A 17,869-nucleotide genomic window follows, 5' to 3' on the forward strand; every position below is an offset into this window, starting at 1 on the left:
CTCTCTCTCTCTCTCTCTCCCTCTCTCTCTCTCTCCTATAGCCAACTAAGCGTGCACGTTATCCCCTCTCTGAGCCAATTTTGATGACAGTGAGGTCCGAGCATTATCTGCCACCACCTCATGTTCCCCTCTAGTGTAAAAGCTCTTCCCTTCACACCTCTGTTACATGAGATAATTTACCCCGTTTTGCCTCTTCCTTCTCCTTTCTCCCAGGGCATTCCTCTTCCTCACCCCTTAATTTTATTCTTTTGAAATCAATCCATCAGAGTAGACTCACACCCATGCCCTTTGTCTACTCCTTCTATACTCTTTTTTTTTTAGGCAATTGAGGTTAAGTGACTTGCCCAGGGTCACACAGCTAGCAAATGTCAAGTGTTTGGTCTCAGGCCGGATTTGACCTCAGGTCCTCCTGACTTCAGGGCCAGTGCTCTATGCATTGTGCCACCTAGCTGCCCGACTTGACCTACGAATGCTGGAATTTGGCTACAATGTTCCTGGAAGTTTTCATTTTGGGATCTCTTTCAGGAGATAATCAGTGGATTCTTTCAATTTCTATTTTACCCTCTGGTTCCAGGACATCAGGACAGTTTTCCTTGATAATTTCTTGAAAGATGACATCTAAGCTCTTTCTTTGATCATGGCTTTCAGGTAGTCCAATAATTCTTAAATTATCTCTCCTAGATCTATTTTCCAGGTCAGTTGTGTTTCCAATGAAGTATTTCACATTTTCTTCTATTTTTTCATTCTTTTGATTTTGTTTTGTTTCTTGATGTCTCATGGAGATATTAACTTTACTTGCCTACTTATAATCTTTATGGAATTATTTTCTTCAGTGAGCTTTTGTACCTTCTTTTTCATTTCACCAATTCTACTTTTTAAGGAGGTCTTTTCTTCAATGAATGTTTGCACTTCTTTTTTCCAGTTGGACAATTCTGCTTTTTAAGGAGTTCTCTTCAGTGGATTTGTGTTTTTGCTTTTGTACTGTTTTTGTTTTTGTTTTTATCATTTGGCCTATTCTGTTTCTTAAGGAGTTATTTTCTTCAGTAGCTTTTTGTGCCTCCTTTACCAAGCTGTTGACCCTCTTTTCATAATTTTCTTGTATCACTCTCATTTCTGTTCCTAATTTTCCCCTATCTCCCTTATTTGAGTTTTTAAATTCTTCCAAGAATTCTTTTTTGGACATGTGACCAATTCACATTTTTTCTTTGAAGCTTTGCATGTAGCTGTTTTGACTTCATTATCTTTTTCTGAGTTGTTTGTATCTTGATCTTCCCTGTCACCACAGTAACTTTCTATGATCAAGTTCTTTTCATGTTGTTTGCTCATTTTTTCAGCTTATTTCTTGACTTAAAACTTTATGTTAAAGTTGGCTTTGTTCCCAGGGTGGAGGGGGCACTGTCCCAAGCTTCAGGTTTTTCCTGCCACTATTTCCAGAGTTAGCTCTGGGGGTCGACAGGTTTTTGGTTCATCCAAGATGCTTTGATCTAAGGAGAGCTGTAGTCACTGTTCTCCTGGCCTGTGAGCAAACACAAGCATTCTTCTGTGCCCTGGAACAGTGACCAGGGCCCTTGCACTCTTCTGGTTGCAAGTGCTAGTGAGCTAGTGTTCCTTTCAGCTCCGGGATTGTGACCCAGAACTGCATATGGGTAAAGCAACAGAGTCCCGCACCTAGTGCCCGCAAAGGGTTCCCTGTAACCTCCTTCTGACTAGTTGTCCAACCCTCCTACCACTTGTGGACTGAGAGCTTCTAGAGCTGCTGCTGCTGCTGATGAACTGCCTCTGAGGCCTTCGGCATGCCGTGGCATGGTGTGCACTGCACGGTCTGTGCTGGGCTCCAGGTCCGACCGCCACCCCACTGAGACAGACCTTTCCTGCCCAAGTTTTCCTGGGCTGTACAATCGTTTCACCCCAACCTTTTGCTGGTTCTGCCACTCCAGAATGTTGCGTGAGGCGCTATTTTGCAGTTGATTAGGGAGGAACTTGAGAGAGCTCGGGTAAGTCCCTGCCTTTATGCCACCATCTTGGCCCTGTCTCCCAGCATCTTCTTTTCTAAAGGCCTGTATATCATTCCCTCAAAACTATGCTCTAAGATATTGCTTCAAAGGCACAGAGGCTCAGAGATTCAGAGCTAGAAGAAGTCTAAGAGATCCTCTAGCCCAGCCCAGTCATTTTACAGATGAGAAGACTGAGGCCCAGAGAGGTCAAGGGACTTGTCCCAGGTCATAGATGGGACAGAGTTGGGATTTAAACCCAATCCTTCTGAGACCAAATCTTGCCCTCTTTCCACCGCACCTGCTACACACCTGTAAGTCAAACACAGACTACAGCCATCAGACTCCACCCTCCTTCTCTTCTTAACAACAGGATTAATAGTGTGGGTCCTCCCTGCAGGGAAGTCAACAAAACTTTCATTTCTGCAATGCTCCCAGTAATGTCTGGCTCTGCAGCTTCTTATTGTGTGTCTAAGGATATTTGCTTCTTAAATTTTGCAACTGCAATAGTTAGCTTTGTTCCCTCTAGGAATGTAAATGAATTAAAACTGTTTGCTCAAGAATAAGGAAGTAGCAATTGGACCTCTACCCACCCAGGTTGCACCTTCTCTACAGCTCATAGAGTTGCCCAGGGCACACGAAGTTAAGCCACATGTCCTTAAGGGTCACATGGTTAAGAGGAGTCACAGGTAGGACTTGACCCTGGGTCTTCCTGACTCTGAGGCCCACCCTCCCTCTGCACTGTGTCTCTTGCTACAGAAAATCTACATGCACATACACACTTACGCATCGTACATATTTATACAATACTGGGTTTATTTACTGTATAAGCAGGGCCTTTCTCCTGTGTTAGGATGTTTCCGTATGGGGTAGTTCCTTCCCTTTCTCCATGGACTCTGGATTAGCATTTCACATATAGACTCCCAAGGGAAAAAACCCTAAACACTTCAATGAGGGCTTTGATTCACACTTGGGAAAGCCATCCATGGCCGTTCTCCCAGGATTTGCCAGATGACTGACATCTGATGAGACCACCTCAAATCACTCTTGTTAACCAGTCTTCAGGAAATTCAAAAATGTCTCACTTCTATCCTCTCATCCCCAACGACTGTACTCAACCCTGAAGCGAAGGTCTGGAATTTGAGGCAACACGCTAATGTGGAAAGAGGACCATCTCTAGCGCTTCCCACTTGTGTGACTTTGGGCCACTCCAGGCCTCAGTTTCCTCATCTGTAAAATGAACAGGTTGGACTAGAGAGCTGAAACTCCTTCTAACTCCAGCTCGAGGATCTTATAATCCAATTCCTATCCCGGAACCCCCATAAAGAAGGGTGTGCCCTTAGTATAGGTCAGAGATGGGAGTTTTCTTAAAGAGGGAAACATGAGAAACTGTTCTGGAAGCTGCTGTACCATCTTCCTCTGGGGGAAGCTGACATGCCATCACCCCAATCTGGATGCATCCTGCTGCAAACAGCTGCCAAGACTCTGCTTTGATAAATCTCCACTGAACACATAACTCTTGAGTGTAGAGTACAGGACCTGGAAAGGCATTTGCAGCCAAATGAAGGAACTGAAATTGATCAATTCTCTTTATTTCAGATTTCTCCAGAGCCCCCTCATTCTAATTGCTGCCACGAATGGCCCTAATTAAGTCCTTCCATTGGTATAGATCATAATCTACCAATGCTTTATAATCCTGTCTGACCCTTGTCCAGTTCCTCCCATAAATTTTCCACGAAAGATTTATCCAATATACTGGAAACCATCCTCCATATCTCAACATTAAGAAAGTCCTCATGCAATACCTGAGTTGTCCATCGATGGATCTCTCTCCCTGCAGCTACACAACCATCTCCCTCCCCCCAAAGCCAAGGCTCCTGGATGATAATACTTCTCAAACACACAGGAAAAAAAAAAAGGCAAAATGTTTATATCCATACTGCATAAGCAGGAGAAAAAGCAGAAATCAGGTTGGATCATTTCTGGGGGATGGAAAGGCAAGGTTCTGCCCAGAGACAGAGAAATGATGCCTGCTGGTCCAGGACTCCTCTGGGAGAGAAGGGGTCACTGAGGGGTACCTTTCTGGGAAAAGAGCCAACCACCTACCTCAGTGACAAAGAGAGTACGGGGATCAATGATGTCCAGGAAATGCCGGAACCGGCCATAAAAGGAAGTCTGTAGGGAAGAAAGGAAAAATGGAAAGAGATTAAAATGACTACTCCCTGGATAATTCCAAAAAACAGAAACAAAAACAAAAAACAACCAAAATCCCATCCACATTTAGCGTCAGACAATGACCTCTAGGACATCTAACTCACCAAAACCATGCCCTCTCACTTATTGGGGGATGGCTCATGGAGTTTGGGTCATTTTTGTAGCCCGTGTACAAGTGAATTTGTAAATGAGTATACTAACTACCTCGATTTGCTTGAGCTCCCCAATTATCCAGGTAACCTAAGAGAACTGTATGAGGACTGGCTGTATTAACTAAGACACAGAGTGGTTTGACATTCCAACAATCCTCTGCAGTGACCGAGAACAAACCCAGCTGGATGTGCAGAATCAGCAACTCTGAAGCCAATTAAGCTCATACCAGCTTTGAAGCAGACTCTGAGCCATTTGATGGCTTATGGACCTTCCGGGAGCACCTTTACCTTCAGAGACTCCCCTAACTGTTGTTTATGGGGCGCTTGGACACACCTTGTTTTATGGTTTTTGGAGGCACCCCCTTATCTTATTGTTTATGCTCAAGCCTTGGGCTGTCAGGTTTGCTTATCACCAAGAATGTCTTCTGATTTGTGTATCAAAAGGCCATAGCTCTGACACCTGGAATTCCTCACACCCCCTGTTTCCTGGATCTCCCCCGCCCTTTGGGAATGGGGCTCCCTGCCTCATTCCTTTCTAAGACCTGCAGTTCCTGCCTTTCTCCCCAATTCCCTGCTTTCCTTTGTTTCAAAAGTGTATGTGTGTATTTCTATACATACATACATACATACATAGTATGTATGTATGCTGTTCAAATTAAGCTAACTGTTCCCTTTCACATGTTTTAGTTGCCTGCTTAATAAAAACTTTCTTTAATTTCACAGGCATCATCTTCCTCTGGTTTTCTTCCCTTTAGGGAAAAGGGGGATTGGATCTCGAGAACTGGCCTTTGTGTTCCCCAGGTACCTTTCCCCTTTGGGGGAAAGGGAGATCCAAATTCCCTAGAGAGAGCGTCTGCCTCGGTTTCCACCTGCTGAGGCTGTATATCCATATGTGAGCCTCAGCCCACTCTAAAGTCCTACACTGAACTTCCTCTCATGCTAGTGGGAAGAAGGGATGGCAGCATCTCTGGAGGTCAGGCGACCACCTTTGAGAACACCTGCCAAAGACTCACTGTTCTCCCCCTCTTCCACTCTGAACAGTCAGAGCCCCAGCCCTTGGGTGTTCGATACACACTGAACACCATCAGCATTGAATCAAGTTAACAATGAAGCCCTTCCTATGTGCCAGGTACTGTGATAAGCCCCCAGGGGTCTCTGGGTGGGTCTGTCTGTTTCTGCGTCAGTGGGGAGGGGAAAAAAGGAGGGCCAAAGAGGAAAGGCAAAAAGGAGAGCAGTGGCCTCGGAGATCCCACCGCCTCTCCCCAGCTCTAGTTTCCCAGCCTTTCCTTCCCCTTCCACACTATGGCCCTGGCAACAGCCCTGGGCTCCTGGGCTCTAAAACACTGAAATTCTAAGGAGGAAGGCATGGGCAGCCCTATCCTTCCTTTATGCCCAGTTCCTTCTGTCACTCCCATGCTCCCAGACACCCAAAGGCGCTGACCTCTCCAGTCTTATCTCCCAGTACCTCCCCATTGTCTCCTCCCTCCACTCAGGTCGGGCTGGACTCCTCGTGGTGCACTGCCCAAGCACATCAGACCCACTCATTCCAAGGCACCCAGCTGCAGTGGACATTAGGGTCAGCGGAGGCTAGAGTGTGAAGGGGGCTGGGATCAGGGTCAGCAGCAGAGGAAGGGTTCTGAACCTGGACTTCTCAGAATACAGATCCGACACTCTACCAGCTACCCGGACCTCCCAGAGGCAGGTACGGCCAAGCCAATCCTGTCGGATGCCAATGAGGAACCCCCCAAAGCCAAGGTCCAGCAGCACTTGTGTTCTGTACCAGGCATCTGCCAGTCCACCGACACGGACACTCCTCAGAGGCAGGGGCTGTTCTGCTTTAGTCTGTGAGCCCAGGCTGTCAGCACAGCAACTGCCACATAGGCACAGGGATCGGTCCTGGGATTTGATTTGCTAGAGGGAAATCCCAGAAAAGGAAACTCCCTCCACCAATGCAGGTGAGTGCCCACAGTCACACAGTCACGATGTGTCACACTTGAACCCAGGTCTTCCTGGCTATACTATGTTACCCAGCCCATAGTGGGTGTTTAAAAAAGTGGATGAATTTAGGTTTTAAGCACTGAATAAGTATTTAACTGGTGAGAAAAAGGAGTCCAATTTTCCCTGTGCAACAAGCAGACCTCTCATCCCTCGGGGTGCAGCAGAAAGAACCTTGGCTCTGACCGGATGGCACACGTCAGTGCCAGGTCCTTGGAAGGCATTTAGTCCAACTCCCATGGGAAACAGGAGCCTCCTCAGTTACCCACAGTCAGCCACACTCAGCTTAAAATACCTCCAGTCACAGAGTGTTCTGGCCAAGGCTCTTTTATCTTTCAATTTGATCGATGCTGATTGAATACCCAGTCTTTGCAAGGCAAAAGCCATCACAGTGTGGGGAACAGAGGCCTGGTCTTAGAACCAGAAAGACAAATTCAAGTTCTGACAAATATTAATTGCATGACCCTGGACAAGGTCCCAGGCAACTTTCTAAGCCTAGAAATTACCAACAATCTGCCACAGTGGATAGAGTTTGCACATTGGGGATTATCTACAGTGAAGAAATCATAGACCCAAACTCTCCCCCCAAAAATTGTGTTTGGTATTAAAGACACAAAGGAAAAAAAAAAACTAAGCCTCAAAGAGGGCACTTTATACATTTTCAAATCTCAACTAGACCTTTGCCCAATCAGGAAAGACGAATTTCTGAGTTCTGGGACAGGACCAGAGGTTTTCACCAAAAGGTCAAACCAGTGGCATTGGACTTGGGGGTCAGAAAAACCTGAGTTCAAATCCTCTCTGAGACACTTACAACCTGTGCGACCTTGAACAAATCCCTTAGCCTCCCTGGGCCTCAAAGGTCCCTTCCAGCTCTAAATCTAGAAAGCAGGCCCCTGCCATCCCCTAGATCCAATTCAGGCAAGGGGCCCTGGGGAACAAAGAAGGGAGAGGACCCAATGGGCAAAGGTATTAGAAAGGACTTCTGAGTCTTCATTTCCAGCGTTTATGTCTACACAAGCCCAGCTCCCAAATGATAGTCTCGAGGAAGAAAACAAATCAGAAGGAAAGAAAGGAAGGAAATCAATCAGATGGTCAGTTAGCAAGCATTTGTTAAAGGTCTGTGATGTGCCAGGCTCTGGGCTAAGGACAAGCAGATAAAGAAAGGGGGAAGATGAAAAGGGGGAGAAGAAGATGGGGGGAAGGGAATGGGAAAGGAAGGGACAAAGGAAAGAGAAACTCTGCTGCTGGACTTCCCAGGAGCCCATCGAGTCCAGGGAAGGGCCTCCAGGGTGGGCTCTCACCTCTTCAGTCTTTGGCTCTGCTTGGCCTCAGGACTCTTGGGAATCCTTTTATATGTCTGGCTGCCTCCTAATTGAAAGCCCTCCTGTTCTGCCCCCTGCAAACTCCACCCCCCACCCCTGCCCCGATCCATCTCCCCTTTTCCTCTTTCCTCCCTTCTCAGCAGCAGGCTTCACCTGCTCGATTGAGCCAAACTCGCCTGCTTGCCTCAAACACAGGACCTTCCATCTCCTACCCGCTCACCTTTGCACAGGCTGAGCCTCTTGTGACTCTCAGAATCCCTGGCCTCCTTCAAAGCTCTGCCTGTGCGGCCTCCTACAAGAGGCCTTTCTGGATCCCTCCCTGCCCACTGAAATTACTCTGTATGTACTTTATGTATCTGTGTGGGGGGGTGAGGGGAGGTTTACACACACATATACACACGCACACATATGTGGGGGGAGAGAAAGAGAGAGGGATTGATTTAAGGTTTATAGAGTGCTTTCTTTATACATATCATCTCATCCAATTCTCATGACACAGTGGATAAAGCATCAGGCCTGAAGTTAGGAAGACTTGAGGTTTAAATCTGGCCTAAGACACTTACTAGCAGGGTGACCCTGAGCAAATCACTTAACCTCTGTTTGCCTCAGCTTCCTCATCCGTAAAATGGGGATAATCGCAGTACCTCCCTCCCAGGGTGGTGGAAAGGATCAAATAAGATAACTGAGCACTTAGCACAGTGCCTGGCACATGGTAAGCATTGTCTAAACGTTAGCTGTTATGAGGTAGATGAGCAGCTGGGTGGCACGGTTGCTACAGCACTGGGCCTGGAGTCAGGAAGAGGCATCTTCCTGGGTTCAAATACGGCCTCAGAAACTTACTACCTGCGTGACCCTGGCCAAGTCACTTCACCCTGTTTGCCTCAGTTTCCTCATCCATAAAACAAGTTGGAGAAGGAACGGCAAAGTACTCCAGGATCTTTGCCAAGAAAACTCCAGATGGGGTCACGGAGAGTCACACATGACTGAAAAATGACTCAACATGAGGCAGGCACTATTATTATTCCCATTTTATAGAGGAGGAAACTGAGGCTGAGCGACTCTTCCACCGTCTTCCTGAAGCCAAGTCTAGCGCTCTATTCCCTGTGTCCCCTGGTTGTGATTCAGAACGAGTCGCTCAGCCTCTCTCTCGGTGTTCTAGGCAGCTTTGAAAGACTCGAAATTACACTCGAAGGTGCCAGTCTGCGTTGGCAAAGGGGGCTTCTCTCTAGAACATCATGCCAATGAAAACCACAGGCCCAGTCCCTACCCCATTAACCCCCTTATCTCCAGCACCTAACACGGTGTCTGACGTAGAAGGTGCTTACAAATGGTGGCTCACCGATGGGTTGCTCCCTACTGAAAGAGTAGATTTCTTGGCAGAAACTGTGCCTGGTCCTTCCTCAACGTCCCCTACAATGACATTCTGGGGGGGTCGGCATGTAGGGGTAAGGAAGTCACAGCCTGCCAGAGCTCGGCTCTGTCTCAAGGTTCGAAGAGCAACGGGAGCACTAGCCCCTCAAGGCCCTTCCTAATCACAGGAGCTGATGAAAATAGACTTTTAACTCGCACTGATTTCCAAGTCTATAAACAAAACACTGAGGCAAGGGGCTTTGCCAACCTGTCTCTAGGTTCTTCACCTGCAGCAGGTGCAAGAGAAGGAAGCGGCAGAGGTGAGCAGCTGAGGGGGTGTTGGGGAGCCGAGGGCAGCAGTGATGAAGGGAAGGGAGGCTGTCTGGGGAACTGGCCTGGATGGAGCTGGAGGAGACAGGGGTGTTCAACCCACAGTGTTGGCTGCGTGTGGGGGGACACTGGAGATCCAGCGATGGGAAAGGATGGAGAGCGGATGGAGACTTTGCCAAAATTTGGGTCATGACCTACTGAATAACCCCCTGATCCTGACATTCAAGCCCCACCCCCCAGCTCCTTCCAATCTATCTTGCCGTACTTTTCCTTTCCCCAGACTCTGGGCTACCCTAGCCCCAGCTCTTACTCCTTTTGCCTTTACTAGTTCAATGATTTTCTTACTTTCAATTTTATTAATCTCTCCTTTGATTTTCAGGATTTCCAATTTGGTATTTAACTGGGAATTTTTAATTTGTTCTTTTTCTCATTTTTGTAGTTGCAAGCCCAATTCACTGATCTGTTCTTTCTCTATTTTATTGATGTTAGCAAGCAGAGATCAGATTTTCCCCTAAGTACCACTTTAGCTGCGTCCCATCAATTTTGATGTTGTCTCAATATTCCTGGAATGGGTTCTGCTCTCACCTGCCCTTCCTTCAAAGTCACTCCTTTTGTGCAGTAAATGCTCCTCGAGTATGTCCCCCCAGGAAGCAAAAGATGAAGGGAACCTCAATTTCTGACAACATCTCTCGTCAGTTACAAAGGAAAGGACAGGAGTGCCCTCAATAGAACCAGAAAAGTTTGAAGGTAGGATGGGCTGCTGGGGGGAGATTACAAGTTCTATTCTAGCTATGTTGAGTTTGAGAGACTCCAGGTGCATATGGGAAGCAGGACCAGAACCGAGGAGGGAGGGTAAGGCTGGACAGACAGACCTGACAGGCATAGGCACAGAAGCAATCATTGGATTGGTCAACGACAGAGTCTTCCAAAGCGACGTTAGCTACCTGAGGACAGAAACAGTTTCATTTTTTGGCTTCATATTCCCATTTCTGGTTCATTTCTCTTTGGCCTGGATTTGTAAATCCAGCAGAAGGAAATCCTATTGTAGAGACACCCTTCACCTGTGCAGGTGGGCGGCCTTTATCCATCTCCTTGTTGTTCGTCCTTTGTTTCTGAAGAGGACCAATGACATCAGGATGGGGGTGGGGGTGGGTGGGGTGTCTTCACTTAACTATGAATTGGATTTAAGTGAGGCAGAGTTGCCCAAAGTCGTCAGCCTCACTCTCTCTTCCAGTCATTGAAGTCCAATAGCAAGACAAAGTCAAGCCATCTGGTGATGACCTGGGATGCAACAGATGACCTTGGGTCTTCTATCTCTGACCAAGCTTTAATTGCTCCACAGCACCTCCTTCAGGCCATTGGGACAAATTATTCTAAGCTAAGAGGTACCTGGGGGCACTGAAAGTTAAGTGGTCACACAGTATCTGTCAGAGGGAGGCCTTAAACCCAGGCCATCCTGATTCTAAGGTCAGCCTATCTATTCTCTATGTCACACAGCCTCTAACCTATGAAGGCAGGAGGTTCAATTTAATTGAGAGGTACAGAGATAGAAGAGAAGAGGCCCTGGGCAAGCTTTAGGGGAAGCCCTGTCTCTCGGAAGACAGGAGACAGATGAGGATTCAGTAAATGAGCCTGAGAAAGACCAGTCAGAGAGGTGAGAAGAGGGCCAAGAGAGAACAGTGTCTCAGGAACCTAGGCAGAAAGAGTATCCCAGAGGTGGGGGAGAGGATCCACAGTTTGAAAATGCTGCAGAAAACTAAGAATAGGCCATCAATTAAGGAAGAATTCATTGGTAACCTTCAAGAGATCAAGTTTCAATGGTGAGGTCAGATCACATAGGATCAAGAGAGAAAACTAGGAGGGCCCTCAGAGACCAGTTTGTCCAATCTCCTTCTACAGATGAAGAAACTAAAGTTCAGAGAGGTCAGGTTATTAGCCCAAGGTCACCTGACAATCAATGGTTGAATAGATTGCCAGAGATTAAGCGTGTGGGTGGTGAGGAATTGGAGCCTGGGAATTTAGGTTATTCTTTCTAAATGGACTGTGGAAGAGAGAAGAGATAGAGGACAGACTAGCCAGAGAATGGCTTCAAGGGATGGCAGCAAGGTCTAGTGAAAGGTTTTTTTTTTTTAAGTGGAAGAGATATGATTATATTTATAGGCCCCAAGGAAGAAGTCAGTAGATACAGTGAGATGTAAGACAGGGATGTGAATTAGGAAGGCAGGGGAGATAGGACTGGACAGCTAAAGTTGGCCCAGATTTTTACCAGATCTCAAAGGAATGAATAGCTGAGAAGTTTAGACTTGATCAATTAAACGCCATGCTTTGTAGTTATCTATAAGGCTGTTTTCCCAATCCAGGGAGATCCCTCTGGGCCTGGAAAATCCAAGAATGCAACACATCCATGCTCCCAGGGACAGACAGACCAGCCAGTAGCCAGTAGGAAGCTCCAGACCTCCACATGGTGGGGGTAGGGGATCCTGCCAGGGGCACATTCATTTGTAGTAGAATGTAAGCTCCTTGAGGGCAGCAGCTATCTGACTTTTTTTTATTGTTACAGCTCATGCTGGACACACTGTAGGTGCTTAAAAAGTGCCTACTGTATGAAGGTATCAAATGGACCAATCACCAAGCATTCATTTGTCAAGAGCCTACTATGTTCCGGGCATTTTGCTAGGCCACGGGGATTCAAATACAGACGTGACATAGTTACTGCCCTCATAAAGCTTACACTCTTATGAGCCAGATGAAAACCTATGGAGACAAGCCAATACAAAATACGAACAAAGTAAGTACAAAGTGATTTTGTGTGGGAGGAATGGAGAGGACTAGGACGGTCCCAGCACAGGCGACCCTTGAGCTGAAACTTGGAGGAAGCTAGAGATTCTAAGAGGGAGAGAGAAGGAAAGAATGCATTCCAGGCAAAGGGAGGCGTGTCACAGAGGATGTGAGGTGAAGTCATGTGAAATAAGCTTGTGAGGGTAGGCTGGAACCAGATTACAAAAGGCTTCAAAGTCCAAACACAGAGTTAATATTGGATCCCAGAGGTAAAAAGGAGCCATGGAAGATTCTTGAGCAGGCGAATGACTTGGTCAGACCTGTATTTCAGGAATATCTATTAGGCAGCTGTGCAGAGGACAGATTGGCCCAGGGAGAGACTGGGAGCAGGGAGAAAGACCAGGAGGTTGTTTAGCTGGGTGGAAGCTCGGTGAGTAAAGAGGAGATGAACTGTGGAGGTACAATTGATTAGATACAGAAGGTAACTGAACATGGGAATTGTGGGAGAAGAGTTGGGGATGATCCCAAAGACTCCAGGCCACGGCTTTAAGCTTCCTGTTCTTCTCTGGTAAAAGAAGTCCATCTCAGCCTAACACGGGGTGACCAACACTGGACCAGAGCACACTGAGGAGAAAACGAGGACGTGGGGCTGCTGACTCATTACCTGCACTCTCCACGCCAGCTCATTCTGGGAGGCTGCCTGCTTTCATCCCTCCTGATGATGCTGCTCGCAGCTGTGCATGAATGAGCCACAGAGCAACTAAAGGGGCCTTGTGCGAGCGCCATCAGGATGGGGACAGAGTGCTGCGGCCCCACCCCCAGCCCAGCACCCAGCCCTGCAATTAGCCAAATCTAGTACCGTCAGTGGCTCCGCCAGCAGCTGTAGACGATCACCCCACGGCCGTAATGCTGGAGAAAAACACCTCTTTGCACGTACGTACGGCCGCTTTGATGCTCATGCAGGTGTGCATACCCACACCTCGGTGCTTGGACGAATACCACTGTGCTCACACCCAGAAACACACTCTGCAGCTGCTGAATTCCCCAAACTAACACGAGTTACATAAGCTAAACCAAAGCATAGTAACCTAAAGCCTTCTGGGAAGATACTCAGAGAGGCGCTCCAGGCTGGCTCTCTGGACTGAAGCAATCACTTCCTGCCTCAGTCAATCACCTGGGTTTCCCCAGAGCCTTCTGGGATGCCTAGAGAGGCAACCTCCCTGAAATGTCCCATCAGGCAGTCAGTCAACAAGCATTTACTAAGCGCTTATTAGATCCCAACCTGAAGACCTTCACTCTAAGCAGAGGAGTGAGATGGGAACTCATCCTAGGGGTCCAAGAAAACCAAGGATTCCATTATTGAAAGAACATTGAGAGCCTGGGAAGACTTACATGAACTGATACCAAGTGACGGAAGTAGAACCAGGAAAGCAATCCATGCCCACCCTGGCTCAACAGAAACAGAACAAGCCACTGGAAACCCAATGCTGTGAGAAAACATGGTCCCACCTGGCCCTAACAAAGGGAAGGGAGAAGGTGCCTGCCCAGCAGGGTGCCTCTCTGGTCTCTTATCTCTGGGGGGAGGGGGTTACTGCTGGGGGGGGGAACGACGGCACATGTCAGACTTTTTCAATGTGTTGATTAGTTTGGCTGAACTGTTTTTGTTTTTTCATTTCTTGTTATAAAGGAGATACACTCACTGGGAAATGAGATACACTGGGAGATGTATCTTTGAGGTACACTGAGACACTGGGAAATGAGATGCATTGGGAGTCATATCTCATGAGCTACGTTGAAGATACATTGGGAAATGAAATACACTGAAATATATTGGGAGATATAGTTGATATAAAACCAAAGGTTGTCAATAAAAATTTATTTTTTTAAAAAAGAAAGAACATTGATAAATATAAGCATGCCATAAGAAATAGTGACTGTGAAGATGAGGTAAACTTAAAACTTACATGAACTGCTACATAGCCAAGCTAACAGGGCATAGAAAACAGTGCCCACAATTACCACCATAATGGGAAAGAAAACAAGAGTTTTCTCTCACCTTACCTCCTCCTCCCTTCTGGTTCTCTCTCAAGTACGGAAGACTGGCCCATGACCAAAGGCTGGCCAAAGAGGTAATGGCCCTACTTCCTGGCCCGGTATGGAGCGATATCTAGTATCCCCTCAAAGACACACACTTCCAGATATAAGACTGTTAATAGCTAGCATTTATACAGCACCTCAAGGTTTGCAAAGCATTTTAGAAATAATATCTCATCCGATCTTTACAACCATCCTGAGAGGAAGGTGCTATTACTTCCAGTTACAAATGAGGCACCTGAGGCTAAGGTTAAGTGACTTGCCCAGGGTCACACAGCTAAGTACTGAGGCAGGATTTGAACTCAGGTCTTCTTAACTCCAAGCACTCCATCTAATTACTTCTAGGTTCACAGGTTCATTGATCTCTTAACTGCAAAATCTAATGGCCTCAGTCCTCATCCTTAATGACCTCTCCCCAGCATTTGTCACTGTTGCCTACCCTCTCCTCCTGGACTCTTCCCCTTAAGGTTCTCATGACCCTGCTCTCTCTGGATTCTCCATCAGCCGGTCTCCTTTGCTAGCTCCTCCTCCACGTCATGCCCCCTCCTCATGGACGTCCCCCTCGGTGATCTCATCAGCTCCCAAGGTTCCAGTGATCACCTCTACTCCGACTCATCAGGCACCACAATTTACTGAGCCTCTTCACCTCCTGCTTAGACTTCTGGTCTGTGGCCCCCCTCCAGTCTTGCTCCACTCCAATCCATCCTCCTGACACCAAAGTGACTTTCCTAATGTTCAGGTCTGACTATGTCCCCCCTCTCTGTAAACTCCAGGAATGCCCTTTCACTTCCAGGATCAAACGTCAAACCCTCCAGGACTTTTCCTCCCTTCTTAGTTGTACAACAGCCTGCTCTCATCTCCTTGAAATTGATACTCCGCTCCCATAGATCTCCAGGTCTTCTTGCTGTCCCTCATGCCTGGAATGCTCTCCTTCCCCTCTTCTGCCTCAGTTTCCCCGGCTTCCTTCTACTCTCACTTAAATCCCACCTTCTTCAGCACGCCTTTCCTGCTCCTCCCAGCTGCTATTTCCTTCCCCTCTGAAATTACCTTCTAGCTACTTTGTATCTATCTTTTTTGAACCTAGTTGTTTACATGAGGTCTTGCCCATTAGAATGGGAGCTCCTTGAAGGCAGGCACTATTTTCCCCAGCTCTTAGCAGAGTGCCTGGTGCGTGACTGTTGTTCAGTCACTTTCAACTCTTTGTGACCCTGTGGAACTCTGTCTAAGGGATTTTCTTGGCAAAGATACGTGGGTGGTTTGCCATTTCCTTCTCTAGTGGCAAACAGAGAGTAAGTGACTTGCCCAAGGTTACCCAGCTAGGAAGTTCCTGAGTTTGGATTTGCACTCAGGTCTTCCTGACTCCAAGCCCTGCACAATATCCATTGCCCCACCTAGCTGTCTGTGCACAGTAGGTGCTTAATAAATAATTGATTGATTGAAGATGGAAGGTAGCTGTGGAACAGATGCTGGGCCTGGACATCTCTCCCTCTGAGATGTGGGTACACCTGACTTCAATCCTGTGGGCAGCAGAAGGCCCTAGCATCATTAACTGAGTGTCTACACCCCTGGCTTCCCCCTGCTGTGGTCAGAGGCAGCATAGGGCAGGCTCCAGAATGGAGGATTCTATTACAAAGAGAAGGAGATCCAGCAGCAGTAACCCCCTCCCCCCAGAGATAAGAGACCTGCTAAGGGGAAGGACTGGCCTCCAAAAGGAAAAGCCTGGGAAAGAGGCAAGAAAGAACCACGACGCGCAAAGCAGGACACAGCTCCTGCAGGGAGAATCCTGCACACTCACTCGACAACCTTCCTCCTGTCTGTTACTTTTCCTCCTGTCTATTTCCCTGTTGTGGCTGGCACCAAAACGCCCAAGGAAACCTCAAGAGGCATGTGTTTGCTTCAGGGACAGAAGGGCAGGGGAGAAGTCGTGAGACAGCTTTCCCCTTCCTCAGAAGCCATTACAGCTTGAAAAATTGGAGGCAGCTGGGCAAAGCAGCACAGGACACAGTTCTCCCCAGGGAGTTTGAAGAAGAGAAAGGGTAGAGCCAGGAAACACAGGGGAGACCAGTCAGTCAATAAACATTAAGGACCTGCTATGTGCCAGGCACTGTGCTAAGTGCTAGTGGTACAAAAAGAGACAAAAGACAGTCCGGGCCCTTACAATCTAACATTACAACAAATATGACAACACTCCAGGTAGGTAAAACTGTCTGACGGCCAAGCCTCGACGTGGGGTTCTGAGCACAGCTTTATTCATGCAGACATTTCATTCCTTTATCAGGAAGAGCAGAGCAATGTAATGGGGAAAGGGATGGCCTTGGAGACAGGAAGTCCCAGGCAAGTTCAACTCCTGCCTCTGACTCACACCAGCGTGCATTACTAGTTAACCTTTCAGCGGCACTAAGCAATATTCTAAGACTCTGCTTTACAGATGAATTGCTAAGCTGTATTGGTGAATGGAGTTTCCATACTGGGTAGCAGCTGAGATCACAGATGCAGGGAAAAAACAACCACAACAACAAACGCTTTTCACACTAAGGGATTCTCAAGGACAAACCTGTGCTTCCTTTCATCAGAAAGGACTCAGGGCTCTCTCCTAAACTTCCCCCAGCACCTAATCCAGGACTATGCTCTTCAAATTTGGGCGTTGCGGTCATAGGATCATCGATTCAGAGCTGGAAGGGACTCAGGGGCCAATTAGGCCAACCCCCTCACTTTACAGATGAAAAACTGAGGCCCAGAGAGCTGAGTGATTTGCCCAAGATAGTAAGGAACAGAGCTGGGATTTGAAGCCAGGCTACTCCTCAGAGCTCTCAGTCACTCAATCTCTAACCCATCCAGCTTTTTCCTCTAAATTCAGAAATCTTCACCTTTTGGTGTGTCCTGGGCCCCTTTGGGGGCAGTCTGACAAAGCCTATGGCTCCCTTCTCAGAGTGATGTTTTCAAGTAATTGAGGGAAATGCTAAATTTCTGTTAGAGGTGAGTGGAGATAAAGATCTAACTTCTCCACCAGACTCCCTGAAATCTATGCATAGACCCCAGAGTGAGAACCCGGCTCTAAATGCTGCCCTAAAGTGACCACGCTTCCCGAGAAGTGACCCTCCTTCCAAGATGCCAAACTGCTCCCAGTGAATAGTGACTCTAAGGGCATTGTCTGCACGCTTGCTGGGACCATTCAGTATCCTAGTTAGCATTTTTGTGGAGGCTCTGGTGTTTTTCAAACAGGCAACCGTGTCATCTGCGAGCAGAGAAATTTAAACTCTCTACTGCTTACTACCTTCACTTCTTTTGCTTGACAACCCTATAGCATTTCCAAAATTATGATTCAAAGGAAGAGTGAGAGTAAACAATCCTGCTTTGCCTCCATTCTTGGTGGGAAAATTATTACTCCTCTATTATATGTATAGATATAAGTAGATCTTGGTTTAAAAGAACACGTTCCATCAATGCTAAAGAAAAATCCTTCAAATCTAGTGCCTGGTTTTTTTTTTTTTAACCATGAACGTTGTCATTTATGAGGGACTTTTTCTGTAATTGTTTATATAATTATTAGTTTTTAATGCGTTCGGACCTTTGTTTACTGATATAATTACTATAAATTACGTTAGAGTTACTAATTTGCTGCTGTGAAAGAATTTTCCCCAAA

General features: G+C 47.0%; 1 protein-coding gene across 3 annotated transcripts in view; it reads right to left on the bottom strand.

Annotated features, from left to right (window-relative positions):
• The window catches only part of SFXN5 (sideroflexin 5), a 206,060-nt gene that overhangs the window by 178,454 nt on the left and 9,737 nt on the right, over positions 1-17,869 (bottom strand). For 2 of the 3 annotated variants that reach the window (XM_027840006.1, XM_027840007.1), the window contains exon 2: positions 4,098-4,166. In XM_027840006.1, coding sequence (XP_027695807.1) covers positions 4,098-4,166 — 69 coding nt within the window. Of the gene's footprint in view, positions 1-4,097; positions 4,167-17,869 lie in introns of those variants that run through there. The other variant, XM_027840008.1, reaches the window with a different exon arrangement.

This window comes from Vombatus ursinus, unplaced genomic scaffold (assembly GCF_900497805.2).
Source record: "Vombatus ursinus unplaced genomic scaffold, bare-nosed wombat genome assembly UNPS02014837.1, whole genome shotgun sequence".
Classification (NCBI taxonomy): domain Eukaryota; kingdom Metazoa; phylum Chordata; class Mammalia; order Diprotodontia; family Vombatidae; genus Vombatus; species Vombatus ursinus.